Source organism: Rhinatrema bivittatum, chromosome 10 (genome assembly GCF_901001135.1).
Source record: "Rhinatrema bivittatum chromosome 10, aRhiBiv1.1, whole genome shotgun sequence".
In the NCBI taxonomy this organism is placed as follows: Eukaryota; Metazoa; Chordata; class Amphibia; order Gymnophiona; family Rhinatrematidae; genus Rhinatrema; species Rhinatrema bivittatum.
In genome coordinates this window covers 59,717,630-59,744,508 of record NC_042624.1, presented here as the reverse complement: position 1 = coordinate 59,744,508, position 26,879 = coordinate 59,717,630, and the positions used below count along the sequence as shown (strand labels likewise).

General features: G+C 42.9%; 2 protein-coding genes across 3 annotated transcripts in view; both read right to left on the bottom strand.

Annotated features, from left to right (window-relative positions):
- AXDND1 (axonemal dynein light chain domain containing 1) overlaps positions 1–9,730 on the bottom strand; it is a 116,580-nt gene extending 106,850 nt beyond the window's left edge. Inside the window, exons 1-4 of the mRNA XM_029618071.1 lie at positions 9,474–9,730; positions 2,391–2,612; positions 1,784–1,965; positions 1,082–1,182 (exon numbers count right to left, since the gene is read on the bottom strand). Of these exons, the coding sequence (XP_029473931.1) occupies positions 1,082–1,182; positions 1,784–1,965; positions 2,391–2,514 (407 nt within the window). The 5' untranslated portion in view covers positions 2,515–2,612; positions 9,474–9,730. The remainder of the gene's footprint in view (positions 1–1,081; positions 1,183–1,783; positions 1,966–2,390; positions 2,613–9,473) is intronic.
- Positions 9,731–18,554: 8,824 nt separating this feature from the next.
- Positions 18,555–26,879, bottom strand: part of SOAT1 (sterol O-acyltransferase 1) — a 108,415-nt gene continuing 100,090 nt past the window's right edge. The window contains exons 14-16 of one of the 2 annotated variants that reach the window (XM_029618112.1): positions 25,791–25,926; positions 23,735–23,907; positions 18,555–22,843 (exon numbers count right to left, since the gene is read on the bottom strand). In XM_029618112.1, coding sequence (XP_029473972.1) covers positions 22,787–22,843; positions 23,735–23,907; positions 25,791–25,926 — 366 coding nt within the window. In that variant the 3' untranslated portion in view covers positions 18,555–22,786. The remainder of the gene's footprint in view (positions 22,844–23,734; positions 23,908–25,790; positions 25,927–26,879) is intronic. The other variant, XM_029618113.1, reaches the window with a different exon arrangement.

The following is a 26,879-nucleotide window of genomic DNA, read 5'->3' as shown; positions in this document are numbered from 1 at the left end:
AAAAAGGAGAGAATACAAGTCAATAGCTGGAGAGTGAACACTGGGGTAACCTGCACAGGGCAATTATAGTTATAACCCTACCATTCATGAGCATGGCGTGGTCAGATGTTTCAGACAGCAACTTCAGTAGTTTTGGTGTGTGATGATTATTACAAAACTTGATGGTAAGACAAGTGAAGTGGAGGGGCCCTTTGTATTCAATTACGTATGGATCTCGTAATGAAGACAAGAATAGCCTACCAGTGGAGGGGGTGGAGGCCAGCACAATATCGGAATTTAAACACACTTGGAACAAGTATAGAGGGCAATGGTAGAAATGGGGTGGAGAGTCTGGGTAAAAGATGGGATTGGAGAGGGGGAAACCATTGCTGGTTTAAGGCTGGGAATTTCTATGCTCATCTACCAGAGAGGAGGAAGCCAAGTGGGATGGCTGGATGGGCCATTGGTCTTTATCTGCCATCATTTACGATGTTGCTATGTTAAGTAGATTTAGGTGCTGTTTGCTCCCAGGCTGCCTGAAGATTGAAGTTGCCATAAGTAACGCGCAACGGTGAAGCAAATATCTGCTAACGGGAAACTTGACTGCCTCTGCAAGTCAGAAAGGGGAAGACCCTTTGTTAAATTCATATTAAATATTCATTTACCACATTTGTAATTCAAACGCTTGCAGGGTGCCTCTAGAATTTGTCGAACATTGGCTGTATATTAAACCAGAAAACAAAGAGAGGCAAAATCACCTCAAGGACACTAAACTAACAAAGGGAGGATGGCCAGAGGAAATAAATACAGAAATAATACAAATATTAACAATAAATTAGGTAAATAAATAGATAATGAAAAATAGAGGGAATATTAGAATCTTTTTAGTATGATCACACAGAAGAGTAAAAATCATGCAAACACTGAAAAACCGAACCTGGCATGAAGGAAGGAGAGAGGGCGCCATTGACAATTTTCAGCCAGGGCGCCATTTGCTCTTGAGCCAGCCCTGCTTCTAACTCAAACCACTTCTCACCGCTTCCCTTCCCCCAGCCAGCACCGAAATCTCCATTCAACAACTCCTCGGCTTCCTCTAATTTACCTTCCTGCACCTGTCAGGCAGATGGGCTGCTCTGTTAAGTGCTTGAACTTGCTCCTGCGGATAGGATGATGCCAGAGCGGATTCGTATTTCGTATCCCTTTCTGAAAAGCAAACGCACACAGGTTGGCGTTCAAGAAGGAGCTCATTTGGAACTCAGAATAAAGTGCCACGTGGCAAACAGTAAAGCAAAATCAGCTAAAAAATAAAGGACTTACTCCCAAAAGATTAGAATCTCTTAAGAATAATAAATCTCTCTAACAGGGTCTCGAAAAATAAAGGACTAAAGGCAGAGCCACCTTGTATTTTAAATTGCTTTGAGATTTGTTGCAAGGTGATAAATAAATCTGATAATGATAATAATAATAATAATGGCTTCCTCATTCCAAAACTAAATAGGATAAAATGAGTCTTGGCATTCTGTATTTGTTTACTGCAAAAATAATAAACTTTGAATTATTAAAAAAAAAAAGAGACACAGGGAGTTGTACGTGAATTGTAAGAATCACATTTTCTAGGTGGCTGAAGGTACACAACATATAAACAGCACACAAACGAACGCAAGCACAAAGAACAAACTTATTCCTGCCTCAGTACATCTTATCTTTCTGGACACCTGCTCCTAACCCAGCCACTGCCGACTGGTCCTATTCACTGCTGATAGTCAGAACGTACCCATGCTGTTCATATGTTAAAAAGACTCACCTGAATGTGTGGGGATATTTGGCTTTTCTTGGCTGCAGTAAAGGAACTGGGGTGACTGACAGCATTGGCTGCGGAGGTCAGAGCACTGAGGATCTCTTCAGGGATGAAATCACTCTGCAAGGCGATGGAAGGGGACGATATAGGCTCCAAGACAACTGACTTTTCCCTCAGTTCTGGGAGCTCTGTAAAGTGGCAGGAGAAGATGGAAGGGACATTGGGTCAACAAATTCCCGAGACTGAAGATACCTATAGTTTAGCAGGGAACGAGAGGCCGTCCAATGAGACTGTGATTTTCATCAGCTAGGCCAGTGACATCATAAACAATGAGATGGAAGACGAGAGTACCAAAACTTTAATTTCATACAGTATTATTTAGCCACAGTCAGTTTTGTGTAGTCCCATTACACAAAGCAGGACTGCTTTTACTCCCAGCCATCTAGAAATCCACGATATGAGTACTGATGGAGGGGGTAGGATTTTCAGTTCCTACAGAAGCTGCAGTGGGTAAGGAAGGGACTCTCAACGTCAAACAACCACAAAGTTATACAGGCTGTACAGATTTCAGATCATCAATACTGACTATATATATTACTAGGCAGTTCTTTACCTGTGAATAAGCCTTTCTTTGCTTTCTCTTCTCCATACAGTGATGGCGACAGGATGCTTTGCATTTTTCTGCCCTGTGTTTTTGGCGCTGCTAACATGGGCATTGGCAATTTAGTCAGAGACATGGTTGGGGAATTGTTTTCAGTTACCCTTAATGCACAGTGAAAAAAAGTCCAGGAAACGTTATACTGGAATCCAATTTACTCTAGTATCAAGCTGGGATCTAGAGAGAAAAAAAGACAAATAGCAGAGCTATGTAAATTAGCAATCCGAGATTAGAAAAAACAAAATTATCATACGGCTCACTAAATCTCTGGTTTCTCTTTTGTTCTCAAAGTGAAATGTGTCCAAATTTGTGAAATTATTGCCTGTCTCGCCACGTCCAATACTAAAAATCTAGGTAAAGTGGTACGCCATGCTCATTATCATAAAACTGACCTAAAAATAAACTCTCAAAGGCACTAGTGATGAAGGAATTTGATACCATGATGTTTTCAAGATGATTTAGCAAAGATGAATAGCAAAATCAATTGTCATTTTCACACTTCCATAATACTGGACTTTTCCACTTCAACCTTCTCTAATACTGTTCGGTAAAAAGCGTACTTTCTTCTATAAGAATATAAGAATTACCATGCTGGGTCAGATTGATCCATCAAGCCTAACATCCTGTCTCTGACAGTTGCCAATCCAGGTCACAAGTACCTGACAGAGCCCATAAAGTCGATCTATTTCTTGTTAAGTCCAGAGATAGTAAAGGCTTTCTTTAGTCTACCTGGCTAATAATGTGCTATGGACTTTACTTCCAGGAACTTGTGCAAAGCTCTTTTAAATCCCGCTGTGCTAGTCACCTTGTTCACGTCCGCTGGCAACAGATTCCACAGCTTGATAGTGCGCTGGGTGAAAAAGCACTTTTTATGATGCTGTTTTAAATCTATTGATTTAGTTTCATGGAGTGTCCCCTTGTTTTAGTGTTATTTGAAAGGGTAAATAACAGTTCTTTATTTGCCCCTTCCACCCCAGTCATGATTCTATAAACTTCTGTCAATTCCCCTCTCAGCCATTTCGTTTCCAAGCTGAAGAGCCCCAGCCTGCGTAGCCTCTCATCCTAGCAGAGATATTCCACCCCTTTTTACTCTCCATCCTAGGTGTAGGCAGCAGCAACAGCTTTCTTCTTGGACTTCCATGTCATCAGGAGGCCTCCACTGTCTTCCTCGTTCAGCAGAGATGCTGCCTCTTTTCTGCAGCGCGCCCAGTCGATCCTGCCTTTCTCCTGCCGTGCAGCCTGGCTGATTGGTGCCTCTCTCCTGCTGCGTGGCCCAGCCAATCACTGCCTCTCTCCTTCTGCGCAGCCCGTCGATCACTGCCTCTCTTCAGCCGCACAGCCCGACCAATCCTGCCTCTCTCCTACCGACCCACTGAACGAAGATGCTACTGAACAATGGTGCAAAATAACTCAATAGCAGAAAGAATAAATCCACTGAAAACGAAATCAGTTAAAATGACAAAAAGACAGAATCCCTGGTACAATAGCAAACTAAGGAGGTCATTTACCAGACGGACCGCATGCGATAAGGGAAGTTTCACACGCGAAAAGTCCCTTATCGCGTGCGATACCAAGATGGGGGCGGAGTAGGCCCCGGAAGAGGAGGAGTCAGGGCGTCACCGGGGCCGACTCTGCGAAGACGCCGCGGACGACGAAAAGGTAACGGCCTTTTCGCGTCCTATTTTGCGCCCAATAGCTACACCTTCTATGGTGGCGCTATTGGGTGCGAAACTGGCAGTGATCGCACCGCAGCGGTGCGATCGCTGCTGGCTAGCGCAGGACTGCCCCCCATTTTGGCCCCCCACCCCTCATTACCTAAAGTATCGCAGGCCTGAGATACTTTAGAAAATGAGGCCCTAAGACAAAAAAAATTATGCTTAGGAAAAAAGAAAGAGAATGGAAAAAAACTCACTCAGCGCTAGCACTAACTAATTACTACATCTTTCTCGCTTATTATCGGAAGTTGATCAATAACACAAAAAAGAGTTATTATGATTCCAAAATTCAAAGATTTTCTAATAATCCTAAAGTTTTATTTGAGATAATCTCAAAATTAACCAGTGACCCGTCAAAGAATGAATCCCTATCAGAAACCCAATGTAATGAAGAGGCATTGTTCTTCAAGAATAAAATAGATAATTTATTAAGGTCACTAGATTTATTTATTTATTTATTCTATGCCACCTCAAATAATTAGCATGCCTAAAAAAGATATACCAATATGGTCTGACTTCGAGAATACGCCCAAAATAGAAATTGAAATGTTGATCAAAAAACTGAACCCAGCCAATCACCCATCAGATATGATTAATACTACAACCTTAAGACAATGTATCTAAGTAAAGCCTGATACTTCACTTTCAATGCATATCCAGCATAGCTCTCTACTTCAACGGCAGGGAAGAAAGACTGATATTTCAAGCATATCCAGCATAGCTCTCTGTTTCAACGGCAGGGGAGAAAGTCTGATACTTCACTTTCAATGCATATCCAGCATAGCTCTCTGCTTCAATGGCAGGGGGAATGAAGAAAAGTGGATCTATATACAGACAACAACCAACAAGGACTGAATTACATAGTCTGAGTAAACAAATAAGCATGGGTGTAGCTTTCTTATTGCAGCGGTTACTACCCCTAACTAATTAAGCTAGATATTTCACTTTGATGCAGTTCCAACACTGCTCTCTACATTAATGGCAGGGGTGGAAGGGAAATAGAACCAAAAGGTTACTAAGGGCCAAGAGTAACAGATAAGTATGAGAAAAAAAAAAGTGTGAAAGCTTGCTGAGCAGACTGGATGGGTCGTTTGGACTTCTTCTGCCGTCATTTCTATGTTTCTATGTATAAATATCATTAGTCCTTATTTGGTTAAAGCAGTGAACCAATCACTAGAGGAAGGGAGTATGCATGTGATATTAAAGAATGCCACAGTGAGACCAGTTTTAAAACAGAAAGATGTAGATTCTACAAACCTTAAAAATTACAGATCAATTTCGAATTTGCCTTTCTTAGCAAAATTAATTGAAAAAGTTGTAAATAAACAACTTACAGACCATTAGAAAAAAACTAAATCCGGCCCCTCATGCATTTGACACAATACCAACCACAGAAATAAAAAAAGTAGCCAATACAGTATCACCGACATTAGCAAAGATAGTTAATTTATCTTTAGAGGAAGGCATCATGCCAGATAATCTAAAAGGGGCAATTGTAAAACCAATTTTAAAGAAGAAAAACAGCGACCCGCTTAATCTGAGCAATTACAGACCAGTATCAAACCTACCCCTAATTGCAAAATTAATTGAAAAAACTATACAAAAGCAACTAGCGGAACACTTAGATAACAATAACATCTTGTATCCATCACAATATGGCTTCAGAAAACACTATAGCACAGAGACACTACTGCTAGCTAGGGATGTGAATCGTTTTTTGACGATTTAAAACAATCGTCAGATATATTTTAAATCGTCAAAAATCGTTAGAGCCGCGATACAATAACAATTCCCCCGATTTATCGTCAAAAATCGTAAATCGGGGGAGGGCGGGAAAACCGGCATACCAAAACAACCCTAAAACCCACCCCGACCCTTTAAAAGAAATCCCACACCCTCCCGAACCCCCCCAAAATGTTTTAAATTACCTGGGGTCCAGTGGGGGGGTCCCGGCGCGATCTCCCACTCTCGGGCCACGGCTGCGTTAAGAGAAATGGCGCCGGTGGCCCTTTGCCCTTACCATATGACAGGGCAAAGGTAGCGTCGGTGCCATTTTGGTTCCTGTGACCTGACATCACGAGTGCAGGAGATCGCTCCCGGACCCCCGCTGGACCCCCAGGGACTTTTGGCCAGCTTGGGGGGGCCTCCTGACCCCCACAAGACTTGCCAAAAGTCCAGCGGGGGTCCGGGAGCGACCTTCTGCACTTGGGCCGATTTGCCAATATTCAAAATGGCACCGGCACTACCTTTGCCCTCACTATGGCGCCATTACTTTTTAGTGATTGGCATATGTTATCTTTGGGAATGTGCAAGAGTAGCACTTTCTCTATGCTGATCTCGCAATGTACGAGATCGGCATGGAGGAAGTGGAAGCCCGCAAATATTTAATACCACGGGGCCTGCACAGAGGAGGCAGAAGAACGGGCTTCAGTGCCAGTAGCAGCAATCAGCACTTCCCCAAATATCCACATGGCAGCAGTGACAGCAGTAGCAGAGGAATGAGAGAGGCTCTGAGGTTGCTGGCAAAAGAAAGAGAGGAGGGTCTGCCTTCAGTGTGTGCAAGTGTATGAATAGGAGTCTGCCTGGGTGTGTATATGTGTAAGAGAACAAATGGGTGTGTTCCTGGGGTTTGTCTGTATGAGAATAGGTGCCTTGCCTGTGTGAGGTGTATGTGTGTGAGAATGAATTGGTGCTTGCTTGTGTGTGTGTGTGTGTGAGAGAGAATGAATGTGTGCATGCCTGGGGGGGGTGGGGGAGCGGTGCAAGAATGAATAGGAGTCTATCTGGGGGTGTATGTGTGTGAATGCATGGATGCCTGCTGTATCTGTGTATGAGAATGAATGGGTGTCTTCCTGGGGTCTGTCTGTGTGAGAATAGGTGCCTGTCTGTGTGTGGTGTATGTGTGTGTGTGAATGAATTGGTGCCTGCCTGGGGGTCTGTGTGTGTGTGTGAGAATGAATGTGTGCATGCCTGGGGGTTAGTGTGGGTGTATATGGGTGAATGTGTGTGTGTGTGAGAATGACTGGGAGCTTGCTTGGGTGGGTGTGTCTGTGTGTATGTGAGGGAGCCAGTGAGAGTGAGAGCATGTGCGTGAACAAGAGAATCCAGGGGAGTGAGAGCTTGTGTGTGGGTGGGGGGGGGGAGTCTGAAAGTGTGTCAATGTCTGTGAGAGAGAGGGAGGTTATGGTGGGTATAAGAGCATGTATGTGTGTGTCTGTGACAATGTATGTGTGAGAAAGAATGAATATGTGAGTATGTTTGAGAGAGAGGATAAAGTTTGTGCGCTCCCCTAACCTAATCCTCGACAATTTCAGAGTGACTGGAAATCAAGAGTTCCCAGGTATGGACAGCAGGGGCTTTTTAAAATCCTTATTAGTTTTCATTACTGGGTGTTATTTGTTATGTATGCTCTTTTGAAATATATTATTGGTGCTTGGGAAATTTTTAAAAATGTATTTGATTTTAATTAATAGAAATTATTCTATTTATCAGTAGTTTTAAAATATTCTTTTATTAGAATAGTTTTACTATTATAATTGATGCTTTATGTTTCTTGATTTTATTTGTTTTATGAAGAATGGTGGTTCTGTTTTTCCATTGTTACACTCAGAATCTGGCTTCTTGGGGTTTCCATTTCAGTTTGTCTAATTTGTGATCCTTTATTCTGTATTTGGTGAGGGTCTGTCTCTGCTCTGTGCGTGTGACCATGATGAGAGATTCTGCTAGTGTGTCTGTGTAGGGATCTATAGCAATCGTGGGTGCTTTGTTTCCTCGGTAGGTGGTGCATTGGTATTCTGGGACCCAGTGTAATATTTACAGTTCTGATTTTTCACAGGTAGGGTTATTGTTGTTTGAGTCCTTGGTGATATTACTGATATGTTACGATATGTTACAGCTTGCTGTATAGATTTTGAGTGTCTTTTTTGCGGGGTTTTCTATTAGTTCACAATGTGTCTGGCAGTGGAAGATGCTTGTGTTGCTTATTACTATGAGGAGATACCAGAATTTGAAAATATTTTTTGTTTGATGAGTTTTAAGGGAAACACCCAAGCTCCATTGTTAGGTGAATTTCCATGGATGCACAGTATGTTATAGAAATGGAGGTGCAGGATTTATATTGACATTCTGTCCCTTCCTGTATACTTTCCAGACTTCACTCTCATAGCCATATAGAATTAGTTGAATAAATCTATCAAATAATTTTAATAGTAGTTTTACTAGAGGTGTGAAACTTGCCAGCTTTTTTAAATTATGCAGAAGACCCTTCGGTCTTTCTTATTAAGACTTTTTTTATAGCCAATTTTAAAGCAGGGGGCTATGCTATGGAGGTGGGTGTGATGAGGAAATGTAATTTTGTCTCCCCCCCCTCCCCCCAAATTCTTCTGTCTAGAGACGCCACTGATTTTCTGTGGCCTTAAGCAATAGTACAAGAAGGATTGGGGGAGTGCTGGAGAGGCACACAAATGCATTAGCCCCCGGGTGCCAGAGACCCTTGGTACGCTACTGGGTGTGAGTCATATGGGGTCCCAAGCGGCGGCAAAGAGGAGTGACAATTTGGCGGGCTACGAGCAGCGCCCAACCTGCTCACAGTCCAGAAAACCACACACCCGGCGGGCACGATCGAGAATGAGGTAGGAATCGGGGTTGAGACCGCGGGGTGGCATTACCAGGAGGGGGGTGTGGAGGCTCAAGGCAGAAGGTTCGCCTAGGGTGCCTAATCCGCTTGCACCGGCCCTGCCTGTACCTCCGCTTCTCACCCATAAGTCGAACACAGCCCTATACCCTGCTTCTTACATCCAAGCCAAGCACTGTATCCCCTCCTCTCTCACACTCCTGCCTCTCTCACCCTTTTAACTGGAACTGCCCATTGCCCTGTCTCTCACCAAGTTGGTCACTGACTTTCAACCCAAGCTAGGAACTGCCATATGCCCCCTGCATCTTATCCGTGTCTGTTATCCCCATTTCAAGCACTCCCCCCTGCCTCTCACCACAAAATCAGGCATTGCCCCATTCCCCCATCTCTCATCCCCCGAGCTGGACACTGTCCGTGTATCCCAAGCCGGGCACTGCTCCATACCTGCACGTCTTCTTCTGAGTCAGCTACTGCCCCTGCCCCTCGCGCTCCGGATCGGGCACTGCCTCCCCCAACCCCTCTGGGTCACACAGGATCTCACCCTCTGAGTTAGGTGCTGCTCTATCCCTCCATCTTTTACCCCTTTGGGCTCGCTACTGCCTCCCTCCCCTCTCCAATTCTTACCCCACCCCTCCCCCCATCATCTATCAACACACGGTCCGGGCACGACTCCTCCTCACCGTCTCTTACCTTCTAGCCGGCTTCAGCTCCTTTGCTCCCGGGTTAATCCCGAGACTCACGCCCCCCGATTCTCCGGCATGGCCCGGGACGGCCCTCCCGTCACCATAGAAACCGTCAACAAGCCGCGGAGAGAGAGGCCTCACCTCGCGGAGGGCCGGGCCAAGCCCGAGAGAGAGACTGGGGCCTTGGCAGGGGAGGCGGCACGGACAGCGCTGCTCGGCCTTTAGTTCCTTTGACTTCCTCTCCCTCCCCGTGGGCGGTGTGCAGCCCTCCCCCCCGAGCCCGGCCTGTGGGAGCGGCGTGGGCTACAGCTTGGATAGGACGCCGCAGGCCGCCATCAAAGCCCTGACGTTTCGGTATCAGATGAAGAATCAAATTGTAAAGTACATCCGGGCCTTGGCATTGGATTGTTTTCTTCCAAAGCATAAAAGCTTAAGCTTTTTTTTTTTTTTTTCTTCACCTGGCTCACAGGTGAGTAGTATGTTCAGGGCGTTGTACAAAAACGGCTTCGAATAGGGGGAACACAAATTCAGTAACACGCCACGAAGCAGACAGACTTGGATAACCCAAATAAACCTCGCTGCCTTTTGGCTAAATTCAAACTTGTAATCAATGAAAATCACCATGCCAAAAATATGAAAACAGGGCGGACTTCTTGAAACTCTCTCGACACACATTGTTAAGCTTGAAGTATCAAACATTAGGGCCAGCAGCGGGGATTAATAGGCCTGATACTACCCTGGTTGAATGATGTTATAATATACTGGAATAAAGACAGCCTTTAATTCAGAATGTACCCATCAGTACATAATTATTATGGCCTCTGTTAACTGGCTTGTTTTGTTTTTTGTCTGTGCCTTGTCTGTCTTCGTTATAAACTCCAAAGAGCAAGAGTTGTTCCTTATTTGTCTCTGTGACGCCTGCATACCCTTGGTAGCCTATACAAATGATATAAATAATAATAGCTGCTTTATTCAAAACTTTGACAAAAGGCACAAGACACATGCTTGTACCATCCATTGCAATTATACATTTTACTATAATAGTTTTGAACAAAGTAAACATATTTTAATCTAATTAGTGCTCACCTGTCGTGTGTAACTGATGCTGGAGGGGGTAGGAGAACTTTGATTTTGTTTATACCATAAGTGGACTTCTTCAGGTCCTCATATATTGACAAGGATGATTTTTAGTACTGTTCAAGTAATGTAAAACAGCACTTGAAGCTTGGTTCAGCCCAAGTGTCAACGCATCTTTCTACAGTTCAAAACTTGGGGGAAGGTGGAGTATGGGCCTGAGCCCCTGTTGAGAACAATCTTGAGCCCATAAGGGTAAGGTCTTTTCCAAAAGGATCAAAGTTGAAAAGTGCTTGAAAATTCCTGCATAAACATAGTTTTCACTTCCTTCCTTATTAATATTTGTGGAGGAGGAAAGGCTGAGAAAGATGGAGGACCAATTAATAACAATTCTAGCATGCTTTGGTGTTCATAGCTGTTGAAATGATGTAGGGAAGAGAGTAACTGCCTTATTAATGGGATAAGGATTACCTTGGGATATTAGACTGGAGCTGAATTATTGTACTTTTAAAAAAAGTGAAAGCTTGGTTCTTCTTTCACCATTGGTAGTAGAGCTCTCCTTGTTGGATAATGTGCTCTGTTTTCTTTGAAGGAATCCAGTTGAATAAATAGATATTAATGGCGGAGAGATGTGCAGGTAAAGATAGGTATATGGGTTGAAATGGAAGGTTGTGAAGTGTTGATGGAGTGACAATGATGGAGTATAGGGGAAATATGAGGAGGGTTGTAGGGGTGATAATATTAGGGCAGAATTTAAGATGCTGGGTGATAGAATGTATGGGTGATGTCATTTATGAAGGTGATATAATTTTAATTCCCCCTATTCTTTTGTATGTATCATTATTTTGTGTTATATATATTGTAATATGTATTCGGTTGTGCACCACTTTAGGCAACCCAGTTAGGATCAAGAAGGCAGTAAATACAATTTTTACATAAATAAAACAAATAAGGATGAGCGGATGGCTTGTCTAAATTTACCCTTGGTTTAGGATGAAACAAAAAAAATTAGTTTTTGAAAAAACATGATCCCAGACATACAGGCAATGTGATGAGCATGGCATGGTAGTGTTTCTTGTACTGCAACGTGGTAGAGCTTATTCAGGTCTCCCTCCAGACAGGCTCCCGTGAGGCCTGGGAAAGTCACAGATGTGATGAATTTGGATGGAAATTGTTAATTAACAACACATGGATGGCCCAGTCACCATGCAAGACCTACTGTGGATGCTAGCAAAAAAAAACCACACACACATAAACAGAAATTGAAAATTGAATAAAAGTCCAAATGGCATGGGAAAAGAGAGCAGGTGTCATAGACTTAAGGATGTGGTAGAAGAAATGACTAATAATTGTGTACAATTTCAGCTTTTGGTTGGGGATGGGTATTCAACAGTCTTTTGCATTGTGTGATTACCCACAAATACCGGTATAAAAAAGCTAATTAATTAATAAGTAAACAAACAAATAAATAAATCAAATCAATCATCCTGTTGGAGAGAGGTTGTACATGCTGTCAGAGAATAAATATGGTTTCTGAATGCTTAGGTGGCAGACCTTGAGTAACGGAGGCAGACTGAAAGGTATAATGAGGGAACCTTTAGGAACACAGTGGAGTGATGTCACAACCACTCTGTACAACTTTGGAGGAACAAGGTCTCTAGGAAGAAGAGCATCAATTTAGACTGGCAGAGAGTAAATGCATAGCTGGGACCTTCTTTTTGGGTGATGCATTATCCTCTCACATTAAGGAGTAAACCCATAGCTGGATCTTCTTTTTGGGTGATGCATTCTCTCTCCAGGGTTGTGTGTCCAATATGGTAGAGATAGGAAAGCCATTGTTACTGGTGATTCATTAGGAAGGTAGATGACCGGGTTACTGGTGACTGAGGATTACATGGTAATTTGCCTAGTGGTGCAAAGGTAGCAGAGCTCACACATGCTCGAAATAGGATTTTAGAGAGTGCCGGGAAGGAGGCAGGTGGTGTAGTACTTCTGGATACCAAAGATATAGTAATATGGAGGTCAAACTTGAGCTTCTAAGTAGGAAATTGAAGTGTAGAAGCTCAAGGCTAGCATTCTCAGAAATGTTCCCAGGTTGAACTGCAGGACCCCAGAGACAGGCTGAATTCTAGAGTCTCAATCCCTGAATCTGCAGGAATGCAGTCTCAGTAAATGAAACAATGGAGGGCTTTAGCTTCATTAAGAACTGGGGAACTTTTGGGGATAGAAGGAGCCTATGCTGGTGGGATGGGTATCAAGGTATCATGAAGCAAGATGAAGAAGAGACCCAAAAGCAGGGAACATTCTCACTTTATATGCATGAGATGGATTCCTCAGAACCAAGACAGAACAGGACCAAGCATCATGTGAAGCACGGAGCATTGATATCATTCTCTGTCAATGGCGTGAATGCAAGAACAGGGAGAGAGTGGCCATGTCTTTGCCCACTCTCAAATGGCTTCATCCAGGGATGAGGTTAGCTTCTCAAGCAATGAGACAGAGTTCTCCAGAGATCCATACCAAGGCTATTGGGTACAGTCCCCTTCATTACTCAAAAGGATGCATCCTTCTTTGCTCTCTCCTTCAATTTTAGTCTCAGCAATCATTGGACAAAAGATGGACAGGAGACTATTTGCTCAATACCTGAAGCAGATGAATGTGTCAGCAGCATGTACATTAGCATTGGTTTTGGTGCCAATGGAGCCAGTTCGCAAGAGGCTCAGTTTAGCATTGAGCAGTTCAATAGCAACACCAATGCCTCGACAACTTCTCTGCCATCCGAGGGAAGCCTCTTCAGCTGTATGGCACTAATCAATCCCAAAACAGTTTGCTGATATACACTCTGAGAGTATCACCATAGGATCAGTGCCTCTCCAGACATCTGCCTCCCCCCCTTGTAATTTTCAACTCTTGAGTCATCCTGGCATCTGCTATATGGTTCAGACCCCAAACAGGAGCACTCACCAGATCTCCCATCAGATTTCCCTCCTCCACAGGCTGATATTAATCCCCTCTGAGGATTTATCATTTTTAGTCTGTGTATAGAATTGTGATGAACATTCCCTTTACATTAACTATGAGCCCAGAACACCGCTTTTAGGATGTCTCAAAGATCCTGATGCCCCAAAGAAGCTGCTGGCAGTATCCATTCATCAACTTTAGGCTGTACAGAAAAAGATGTGGAAAATTCAGAAGGGCTATGCTGCGTCAGACCAAAGAGGATTAAGCCTAGCATACTGGCTCCAACAGTGGCCAGTCTGTTCCCAAACAGTTGATCTCTTTCACTACCAGGGATAAATGATGGTTTTCCCAAGTCTACCTGCCTAGTAACTTTTCATGGACTTTTTCTGCAGGAACTTGTCTAATTCTCTTTTGAACCCCACTTTATTAGCTGCCTTGACCATATCCTCTGGCAAGAGATTCCATGGTTTTATTATGGATGGATGGATGGATGGAGTGAACCCCCCCCCCCCCCCCCCCCATGATTTGTTTTAAATCTGCTGGTTGCTAGTTCATGGACTGGCTCCTAGTGCAGCATTTCCTAACCTTTTTAAGCCCAAGGCACACCTACATTAAGAAAACTGTTGTGAGGGGGGTAGGTATTGCAGACATGGAGAGGATTCATGGTCAAAATAAGAGATAGGGAAGCATTGAAAGGTGCACCAGTCTCTTTTTCAAATTTCAAAACAAAGGGAAAGAAGGTAGACAACCCCAGCAGAGCATAGACCCCCAGCGGCAGCTCAAGCAAGCCCCCAGGAGGGCATGGACCCCAACAGCAGATCGAGCAGTCCCCCAGGAGGGCATGGACCCCAGCAGCATTCCAGGAGGTAGAGTCAGATCTCCCAGAAGGTGTGGACCCCAGGATGAAAACTCAATTTATCTGTTCTCCTACAAAAGCACCTGAAGATCCACATAGCATGGTTAAGTTGCCCACGTTCAACAGAGTAACTAATCTTTAAATAAATCAAATCCTTGCTAAAATTAATCCTGACCCAATTCCTGCCAGTTCCTTGAAACAAGTACACTGTGTTATCACATCCTTAAGTTATCATTCTCTCTCAGAAGGAATTGTTCCACATGCGTTAAAACAAGTTGTGATAAAGCTGATTCTAAAAAATAAAAAAAAACCTAGTAGAATCAACGATTGGGGCATTTTGTCCAATATCCAATTTGTCCTTTTTCTCAAAAGTACTTGAAAAAGCAGTGTTATCTCAACTTGTAAAAGACCAAGATATTCTCTTCCCAAATTAATTTGGATTTAGGAAACATCGTTCAACTGACACATTCCTCCTCTCATTAATGGACTCTGTTTTACCCTGGTTTGAAGTTGATGAATCTTATTTTCTAGTGCTAATAGACCCAACAGCTGTCTTTGACACTGTGGACCATACCCTGCTGTGCCAACAGCTGAGCAACATTGGGTCAATAGTTGTGTTCTCAGATGGTTCTCCTCCTTTCTAATAGAATATTCCAAGTCAAACTGGGCAGTCATATATCTAATACTATATATATATATAGGTGTCCTTCAAGGCTCAGCCCTCTGGGCAACACTTTTCAACCTTCTTCTATGCTGACAACATACAGTTTTACATTCCATTCTCCAAATCATTTGAAAATACTGTAGACACCTTCAACCTATATGAAAGCAATACAGCAGGAACTATCACAACTTAAAACTAACATTAAACCCCAAAAAGACTGAAATCATTTGGTTAAGTAAAAACTCAATAGTTAAACCACTGGCTCTAGACCTGGGTAATTTCCAAATTACTCCCTCAAATCAAGTATGGGATTTAGGTATCCAGCTAGACAAAAACCTTACGATGAAAAAGCACATCAATAAGTTAGTTACTAAAGGTTATATCAAGTTGCATATATTACATTGGGTGAAATCTTTAACAACTTTTCAGGACTCCTGTATTGTATTGCAAACTCTAATTTTCTCAGACCTAGACTACTGTAACTCCTTATTACTTAGTCTTCCCACATGTCTATTAAAACCATTACAATTATTACAAAATGCCACAGTAAGACTTTTGTTAGGAACTAAGAAATTTGATCACATTACACCCTCGCTGATCTCACTGCACTGGCTGCCAGAACAAGCCCAAATTTATTTTAAAATATTAACTGTATAAACATTCAAAATCATTCATTCCAGTAATACCGGTATGATAGGTGTGACAATACAATCATACACACCTCAGCAAACACTAAGATCTCAAAATAAAGGACTATTGACTTCCCACAATACAGAGCACACACCCGATGCAAGTAAGAGATTGTTTGTTTTCCATAGCGGGTCCAAACCTATGGACCTCCCTAGCTGAGATGTTACATTTGATACCAGATAGAAAGAGATTTAAATGTGAGCTAAAAACATGGCTATTCAAAAATGCATAACACCTAACTTAAAATATCAGGACAAGATACTAATTGAAGCATGAAGAATAAATGTAACGAATGTAAGAATCAATACAATGTACTGACAAATTTATTTTCTGTACTTCTCAACCATGCTTTAGATCTTTAGTCAAATGTATTGGAACAGTTCATTTGATAGATGTTAATGCCTGTTTTTGAATACCACCTTGTAACCCATCATTATTTGTTGAATGTTACTTTTGTAAACCATTGTGATCTTTACATAGAACGATGGTACATAAAATGTCTAAATAAATTAAAATAAATGAACTTGTCAGAATGGGCTCGTTCCCTCTCTATACAAGTGCAGGAAAAAAAAGAAGTGAATATGATGTGAACAGCCGGCTCCATTAGTTTCCTTGGTGACACAAGTGGCTGCCAGAGCTCCACTACTGCTGCTCCCAACTCTCAGAATGAGTGCACACGCTCCCTATCTCACTCAGCCTGGGGATAAGAGAGGCTGGGAGGACTCAAAGATGAAAGCTGAGAAGGATGATGATGCAGAGGTGCTGTGTTGCTGAAAAAAGCAGGCCTGGGTATCATGCCCTGTTGCTGCCTATTAACCACACTTTAGGGATCCTAGTGTAGCTAGGAAGAGGAGGTTTGCATGATTACATATGCTCTCAGAAAAGAGGTCCTACACGTTTAAGAGCTACCACTGATGACTCTAGTTATTGTGAAGTGCTGACTTTTCTCATGGCACACAGATTAGGAAACACTGCCCTAGTGCTAGTGTTTGTTTGAAAGAGTAAATAACCATTCTCTATTTACCCCACTCATGATTTTATAAAGCTTAACCATACCCCTTCTCAGTCATTTCTGCTCCAAGTTAAAGAGCCTTAATCTGTTTAACCTGTCTCCATAAGGGAGCTTTTCCATCCCCTTTATCAATTTTTGTCACCCTTCTCCTTACCTTTTCTATCTTTATATCTTTTTTGAGATGAGGTTACCAGAACTGATCACAATCCTCAAGCTGCAATCATACCATGAATTTATACAAAGGCCTTATGATATTCTCAGTTTTGTTCTGTTTCTTTCCAAATAATTCCTAACATTCTGTTTGCCTTTTTGACTGTCGCTGCAAATTGAACTGAAGATTTCAAAGTATAGTCCATAAGCAAAGATCCTTTTCCTGGATTAGTGACTCAACATAGTGCCCAACATTGTGTACCTGAAGTTGGAAATATTTTCCCTATCTGCATTACGTTGCACGTGTCCATATTAAATTGCATCTGCCATTTAGATGACCAATCTCCTAGTCTTACAAGATCCTTCTGCATTTCATCTCAAGCTGCTGCTGGTTTAAACTTCTAAACACAATTTTGCGTTATCTGCAGATTTGGTAATCTGATTTGTTCCCTTTCGAGATCATTTATGAATATGCTAAATAGAAGTCCCAGTACAGACCCTTGGTACTCCACTAACAACTTTTTTTCATTCAAAAAACTGACCATTTAGTCCTACCCTCCGTTTCCTGCCTCCTATTCCATGACTTCCCAATTTCCTGAAGAGATTTCTCATGAGGGACTTTATCAAATGCCTTCTGAAAATCCAAATACACTGTACCAACTGGTTCATCTTTATCTGCATGTTTATTTACACCCTTAAAACAAATCTAGTAAATTGGTAAGGCAAGATTTCCCTTTGCAAAGACCATGTTGACTCTCCCCCCATTAAAACATGTTTATCTAGGTGATCAGTAATTTTGTTTTTAAGGATAGCTTCTACCATTTTGGCTAGGACTGACATCACTGCACTTCATATTGGAAAGGCCGACACTAAATATTGTGTTCATGAGGCTCTCAGATTCTACAAAGTCTAGCTATCACAGCATATTGATTGCTAGAACCACCCTGAAAAGGGGCTAGAAAGGCCAAGGCTAATGCTTCAATGGCTCCCCGGGTAGAAGTAAAGAACGGGTGTTTACCTGCAGAAAATTAAAAAAAAACAAAAAACCCAAAACAACCAACTTTAAAAGTGCCCTTTCACCCAGTTTGGGAAAAGTATACACAGCATGCATAGTTTTCTCCATGGGGAATGGGGAGGCACCAAGCCTGTCCCAGCAAAGCAGACCCAGACAATTTAACTCCCTGCATACACTTCCCAACTGGGAGTTTGCACCTGTAAACTGTGTAGATACTTTTATACCCACAGTCCCCACTGGGGAAGGGTTTTCAAAGGGAAGCTCCACGGCAAGTTTCCTTTTGAAAATCAGCTTGCAGACCCATGGGTATTGCAAACTACATGCATAGATTGGGGGCGAGGAGCTGAAAACAGCCCTCAAATACATTATTTTTTCCCACAAAGAATACATAAAAAAGTAGGTATGTGCCCACGTGTATGGATGCCGAGGTGCAAAAATGGGAAGAATATTTCTAGGAAGCAAACTGGGCATGGGGGTGCTGAATTGGTTTTACATCACAACTTTAAAACGCAAAGCGAAAGGTCCTTCCCTTCTTGCAGTCTGGTGCTGCCAATGCGGCAGACTCAGGACATTCACTTGCAGGTGATTTGCATTCTTAAACCCTCGTTGGTACACATCAGATTTGTATTTTCCTCTCATGTCAGCTGCTTGATTAAAGACATCACAGCGAGTAAAAGAAACCATTTATTTGGACAGCTTCACTTTTACAGGATACTTGTATGTTTCTAACACACATGTAATAGACCAGCTTTCAGTCCTACCCTGTTTCCCTCATCCAGGAGGGACAAATATTTTGTAATAGAGAAGCTGAGTCACTGAAGAATTACAAAATACAGATAAGAGCAAGTATCAAATTCAGGATTTACAGTCCAATACACTTCCACCAACCTGAAGCTTCTAAGAGAACAGAACCTGGAAATCCAGCTTATAGGTGTTTTGCTTTACTCCGTTACTTTCCAGCTATAAGTACACATACACCCAGCCGGGACTGGAAGTGACGAGGACCAAACTGATTTCTAATCTTATTTATTTATTTATTTTTAGATTTTTATATACCGGTGTACCTGTATTAAAATACAGATCACATGCCTTCCCTCTGAGATTAACTGCTGCAATTTCTCTGGAGTTATTTAAGAGACTACAATTTTTAATGGTCCCAATCTAAAGCAACAGTGCAAAGTGTAACCTTTCAAATCGCCGTCATTTGCACTAATGGAGATAACTGGCAGCATATTGCGCTCTCCATGGCCGAAGCACACAGAAAGAGGAGTCTTCCATTCTACCCCAGCAAGGTGTATTTATACTGGCTGCTGCTGGCAGGAGGAAAGCAATGAAAGGCATTAGCAAAATGGAGTGGAGAGAGCAGAACAGCTTAAAAGCCTTAAGGGGTGGAAGTGACAATTAATACAATGAGTCTGAGTGAGTACCTTACATGCCCACCCCCCGAGGTACTTCATTTTTGCACTGGATCCTGGGAAAAGGCAGGGTTTTTCCTGTCCAGTAACCACACATGCTTTACACAACCGAAGCAACGTCCACCGCCATGTGTGTAAAAGTGCTAAAAACTGTTGTTCTTCTTTCAGGCTACCTCTGCAAGGCCTTGGAAATGCCTTTTTCTTCATTTTCTGGTGGTTACCAGACAGGCAAGACACCCACACTGGGCCAGAATTACAAAAACTGGACCACGTGTGAAACCACCACTGAAAACTAATCCAGGAAAGTTGTGCATGTTTTATTTTCCCTACTGGCATTTTTCCCCACATGTTTATTTCCCTACTGGCATTTTTCCCACACTGAGGTTTTTGATTTCCAGAATTAAAAAAAAAATAAAATAAAACCACCCCCTTTCCCACATACACAAATCCCAAGAGTAATAGGAAATTATACTGATGATAAAAAAGGTGGCCCTAAATATGGGACCTGTGTAAAAGCTAGATCTTGCTGTATCCTGTTGCAAATCTCAAGTAAACAACTTTAATCCAAGAATAAATTTCAACCACTATTTCCTCTCCCTAAGCACATACAAGCTGCCTAGGAGGATGGGGCAGAGATTCCCCTATCTCACTTCAGAACACAATATGCTTTGTTTCATAAAAAACAATTTGTTGTGGAAAATAGTCTCAAAATATTCAACACTGATTACACTTTAACCATACAAGAAAGCAGCTTGGGACATTACCCAGCAAGAAATGAACCCTTTTGTTAACCATCCTCCTAAAAAGTCTCCTTCTATCCCTATGGTTCTGCCTGAAAAACTGAGCTAACCCAAGCAATATTACAGAAGTACTGTAGAAATATAGCAAGAGACACAGCAACTGGCCCCAAAACAGTCTGTGTGATTGTACAACCCCAAGGAAAATGGAAAAGCGGAGAGAGTCCATCGGCTTCTTCCAGCCTCCAGGTCCTACTGGGCCTAGCTCTCTTTCTGACGGACCACCGCAGGCCAAGGCCCTTTTCTCCTTGGGATTGTGCAGAATTGTAAAATAATAATTCAAAACAAAGCTAGTGAAGCACTGCCCATTACTCTTGTACCATCTGAGTGCCATGCCCCAGCTCAGACAGCGCACTTGTGCCCTTCCTTAGGCAGGCTCACTCTGCAGACCAGTGCATGTCTGTTACGTGATGGGTCAAGGCCTGTATAAAAACACGTTCTGCCTGTCCCCATACTTGGCCTGCATCAAGCTTTCTGTAAGACGAGATATACAATTGCCCCACCATCTGACAGAGTAATCTCAGTGTTCTCTTTTGGTCCGGAAGAGTGCAACAGGTTATCCAGAAATCTCTTAAGGCCTCAAGTATTCCCGCAGCATTTCATTTAAATAATTAGTTTCTGCAAATTAAATAGTAACCATTTATAAATCAAAAAATAAATCAAAGAGGGAAAACGAAACAAGTATTTTCAAACACCTAAAAGTTATCAAACTTTGTCAGAGGGACACTACACAAGCAAGAAAAATGTGTTGAGCCTCAGGGTACCTCACTACTTCTGTGGCAAGCAAGGCCAAAACTGGAATATTCTGAAAAGCGAGTCCAGTTCTGTTTCCAGAACAATTCTTAGCTTGGCTTCCAGGAAACAGCTCTTTGGCATCCTGGCTTTTAAAGTCGAGGGTTCTCCTGCCAGACATTTCCACCTCCCCCATTGAAGTATGTAATGAGCACAACCTTATTTGCCAGAACACTACGCTTGCTCTCCAGAATTGGTGCCCAAGATGGTTCAGTTGCTCTAAAAATGTTTTCTTACATTTCCAGCCATAAAAATGAGGGCTTTTGCAACAATGAATAGGACAATGCCTGAAACTGTCCATTCACTTTTTCTCCCCATCTCAGGCAACTGCATGTTGTGTGTGTTTGGGAGCTACACCTAGGGGCTCAATTTTATACTACATTTCTTGAAACAAACTGCACAGCTTCACATTTCAAAATCAGGATCACAGCACAATATGTTAAGAAAAACAATTTCTAGCAAGCATTCTCTGTTGAAGGTTTCTTTGCTTTATCAGGTTTGGGAAATACTGTAGAAGAAATATATAAAACGGAGTAACTTATTTAACCCTGGATGGTGACTCTCCATCACCATTCTCTGCATCAAGTGCATAAACAGGATTATAAAACACAGGAGAGCAAACCATATACAGGAAAAATCAAAGGGAAATCCAGGAAGGTAAACAGCATTCGGCTCAATTCTTGTCTTTTCTTCAATATATAGCAACTTACCACTGCTAAAAAGCAGACTACTCAATCGGCATGGTGCTACCATGGGCTAATGTGGTGCAAGTCATCTCTCACAGCTCTTGCCTGTGCCCACAACGCAGCCTTCACCTGCAGCACCAACTGCTATTGCACAGCTAGTCTCTCCCTGAATAACCTGAAGATAGTTTGGCTGAAAATAAAAGTATAGGTATGGCCTATGCCACAAAACTGACTTTCTATTGACCAAATTCCATGTTGGGGAGTCCATATCCTCACTACACCTTTTCTTCTTCAACTAACACCCCTGCCCCTCTCTCCCTGGTCTTGGTGCTCTACTCCCACCCTGACAACTAGGTTTGAACAGCTAACCTATGTTTTCATTACTTCATAGCAAAAAGCCAACTGAACTCTACCCATTCTGATTCTCCAATAGCAAAAAAACAACAACAAAAAAAAACGTTTGCAGTCTCCCATCCACCCCCTCCTCGATCACGTACACAAGCAGAATATATTCAACAGCACCACAATATTATGAATAGCAGAATGTATATGATTATTGGTCCCTTAAAAATAGCTCTGAGAAACCAAGCTCCATAAAATTAAAAAAAAACAAACAAAAAAAAAAACTTTTGTGTCGATATTCAAAAGGCATCTATCCAAGGTAGCTCCGACAGCAGGCATTTGTAAATCCAACTAGCAGATGTTCTCTGGTTGTTCCCATGCTGCTGAACCTCCTATCAATGACATGGAGTGTACAATATTTATCTCAGACGCTTTCAAGGAAGGTGATGAGTTCAGATGAGAGACTGTTGCTAGAGCCTTGGCAGATTTGATGCATCCACCGTTCTCACTGAAGAAGGGATGGAAGTACAAAGCTAGTGCAAGTCCTGCAAAGATCAGCACAGTTCCAGCAGCGCTGCCTAGCAGTTCAGTGTTTGGCAATGAGTTTAAATGGCTCAGATTTGGGCAGATGATCCCAGGTGGAGCCTTCAGTTCCCTTTAACCGGTGACTGCTCAGTGTTCGGTGCAACCACATACTGCAGAAGACCAGTTGTCCAAGAAGTAGGAGGCACAATCTCTTTTTACACACACAAATTACAGTATTGATACCTGAACTCACAACCCTCCCTCCCCTCCCCCAGCCCCTCAGATCTATTTCTTCATTATGGACGGAACTGCAAACCCAGGGCCAGACTGAAGTCCTGATTCTACTGCTGCAGGCGGCAGGTCCAAGAGCGAGGTTTTATATAGTCCAGGAATGCAGGCTGTAGGAGAGGAAGAGAAAGGAGGTGGTCACGTGAGAACTAAGAACTAGCTCCCATTAAGTAGTACGGGCAAAAAACATTTTGCTGTAATAGATAACATAAAAACAAGCAGTAAGAGTGAGGTTCTTTACAAGAGTAGAGAAGCCCTGGGATCACAGACAGGAGGACAAGAAGAGGAACCAGAATCTCATGTCCACTAATAGCCACACGGGCTCTCCCTGTCTGCTTTAGAATCGGGTGGGGGGCAGAGGCGCACACACAATTCTCAGCTCGGCTAGAGTTCGTTTTTCGAAGGTGGGGGAGGAAAAGGGTAAAAGAACCTAAAGATGGACCCCCCCCCTTCAATCTGTCACAGACTGAAGGGAGGCTATGTTAAAGTCAGGAGAGGACAGATGGATTTCCCCCCCCCCCCCTTAATTTAAGTCAATCAGGGAGTAAGGGGAAGAGAGCCTACAAGTTATGGTAAGATCAGAAGGGAAGAGATGCCTTCAGGATTTGTTCACCTGGGCAGTTAAAAGCCACACACACACACCCCAAACATACTTGTTTCTTGGCTTTACTGCTTCCTCCTTTGCTATTTTTAGGTTTCCTGTGTTTTTCTGCCTTATTTGAAATAAAACGTAGGTTTTATTGTGTTTATAGCTCCTGTTAGTAAGCCCCTTCCAGTTTACTCTTCAGCTGGGTGCAATTGATGTACATTTTATGTGCATCAGTGAAACGCCTGCACGGGTTTCTGATGAGGGTCAGCAGAGCAGGAGGCGCCGTCACCACAGGCATCTCTCTCTCTCCTCAATGGGCATCCTTAGTGTTTGCTCGTGACTGCTAACTGAACATGTTTGTTGCTTTGAGTGGAAAGAGGAATTCCCTGGAAGCAGAGAGGCTGCAACTCACCGCCCTGGCCGTGTCTAGGTGACTCACATTGTGCAGGGGGCAGTACTGCTGCGCGTACCACTCCTGGGAGTACAGGCAGATAATGACCCCCTGCCCCAGGAAAAGCGACGTCCACATGATCACGTTCCAGATGGGCCCTTTCCGGCGGTCATGGAGGATGAAGTTGAAGAGCACTGCAAGAGACGGGGAGAGGTGGGGGGGGGGTATGGAAAGGTTAGACAAGGACACTTGTTAGTTATTGGGTTCCTCTCATCCTCATGGGTTATTTCAAGATTTTTTTCTCCTCCACTACTGTCACCAATAACCTACTCATCCCATTAGATGTATTATTTATTTATTTGGGGTATTTCACTCCTTTTCCTTGTAGCTCAAGGCGCGTTACATCCAGGTACAATAGGTATGTATAGCACACTCTACAGGACAGACCAATACTGGTACTTTCATTTACATACTTTGATGCTGCACCACATAAGAAAATGAAAGAGGAGATTCAAGAAAGTTAAAAAAAAAGGAACTGTTTCTGTAGAAAAATACACAGAAATATAAATTTGCAACTCAAAGTCTTCAATGACTGTATGCAATCATAAACTCACAATTCCATTTTCTTCTTTGGTTCAGCAGCAGCTATGCAAACTGGATTAGCTGGGCTTAACACTCAAAATTAGCAATACAAGTGCTGGCCTAGTGGTTAGAATAATGAGCTGGTTACCAGAAGATCCACCCTCAAATTCTGTGACTTGGAGCCTAGCATGGTCCTCCAGAAGGGTCTCTGATCTACCTGTAATTCACTGTATGGTATCTTGGTTTAGCGCACCATATAAATGCCTACATGAAATAACTTGGTCCTGCCAGACTTTCAAATTTAAATTGAAAATATGGAAACCGCAAAAAATCTCTCCCCCACTGTATAAGGAGGGTGGCATATAAGATATAAGGGATTATCAGTATAAACTATGGGTGATTGAGTGGAACTGTACTGATATTTTAGGAGTATTATTTTCAATAGGGAGAGTCTGGGATGTATGATTGGTATGAAAGAGGATGTGTCTGAGTAGCATGGGGAAAGTATTCAAAAATGTGGTATAAACATGTGGTACAGTGATAGTATGCAAATTAATAAAGTGTTCAAAATTTGACAAAAGCAGTGTGTAGGGCATATTAGTTGTTTTTTTGATAATTTATTATTGCTTTTTTTATTTATACCCTTAAATTTAGTAAATGCCAGTTTAGTGCATTTGTTGCTGTACATGTCTATATCAAATTAAGATCAGGATGTCAAGATTCTTTTCAGAAAACTTACTTTCCTTTTCTAGCTACCCTGATCATAAAACCTTTTAAGATTTACTCCATTTAGGGCTTATGGAATATGAAGAACGTAGGAATCAGATGGGGACAGTTTCTTTGGAAGTGTTTTAGTGCTAACACATTTTCCAGCTTCTGATCACCACCCCCTCGATATCTGGACCTCCATGCCTCCCCTTCTTAAGAAGTCTCCCTCTCGCTATCAACAATCACTAAACTTTGAGCAGAGCTGCCATGGAAGAGTGGGAAATTGGACTGCTGCTCCTGCTGGTCCACCGCTGCTCCAGCTGGGTCAGGTGGAGGAAGAGATCTTCTCTCCAATACTACCCACTGCTACGTCCCTCCCTCCACGCCTGTCTCAATCTCCATCCCACCATATGGCAGAGAAAGCTGCATGGTGCCAGGAGGCGAGCAACTGCAGCCGTAAAGAATGGGGGCCAGTGTGCAGTAGTGAATGAAAGGAGGAGGAGAAAAAGACAGGCCGGAGGAGAACAGAGGATAGGGATGAGAGGTAGGCAACTACTAGAAGGAGGAGCAAACAGATAAGGGCGTGTGAAGGCACAGGCATGAAAAAAGGAAAAGTAGAAGAGAAAAAAAACCCTGAAACAAAACACAAAATAAATTTAAAAATGTACATAAGGTTTGAAAATGTTAAACTAATGAAAATTATACGTAAAAATGGCAGAAGGCTCATCATGGAATTACCCCTGGGCTACCCAGGGCCTCCATTCTGAAATCAGTTTGTTATGCTTACTTCCAAAGCCCATGAAGAGGATGAACAGGACAGGGTAGAAGAACCCAAAGCAGATGGCCAAGGCATACTCGTGCACAACAGCAGACACCGTGAACACATACAGCATGGCGGCAGCTTTAAATCGCTTCCCAAAAATCTGGGGGGGGGAGAAAGAAATGCATCAGTTAGAGGGTCTTAGAGATCATTTCCCAATTCTGCATAATCAGCAGATCATAATATTCAGTGGCATTGAAGTTTTGTATTAGAGAGTGGATGAACTCCGTGCCTTTTATTATCATTAAGTTGAATGAAGGCCAGAAGTCCATTAAATTCAACCTTCTGATTGTCCAATCCATGCAATAACAGAGATGCAACTGCCCTGGCTCATGGCAGCAACCCTGCTGCCAACAGTTCAGCAACCCTAGTGCACTGGACCAGCTGCACTAGTGGGGCTTTTGCAATTGAATTTAGAAGCGACAAAAAAAAAAAACCAAAACAAAAAACCTCTTCATAGGTAATCAGTTCTGAACAGGTGTAAAAAGAAAAAATTCCTTCCACACTCTAAAACTAGTGATCATCTTAAATTCCATATTTAGCACTTTTCCTTACAATTTAATAATTTTTCCTTACAATTTAATAATTTGAAGTGCTGTAGTAAGATTTCAAAGGGGGTAAACAACTCTGGCCCTCAAGGGCCACAAGCTCGCAGCAGCCTCATGCTCACCCCCCAGATCCCCATCCCCAGCAGCCTAGTGTTACCCACCCCCCAACCCTCACCCACTCTACACACACAGACCCCTCCACCCTCCCCAACAATCCATGCTCACCCCTAGATCCCCATCCCCAGCAGCCTAGTGTTACCCATCCCCCAGACCCCAACCCTCACCCGCTCTTCACACACAGACCCCTCCACCCTCCCCAACAATCCATGCTCACCCCTAGATCCCCATCCCCAGCAGCCTAGTGTTACCCATCCCCCAGACCCCAACCCTCACCTGTGCTACACACAGACCCCTCCACCCTCCCCAACAATCCAGCTCACCCCCAGACCCCCACTCTCATCACCCGCAGCCTCACGGTCACCCCCATCCCCACCAGCCTCATGCTACC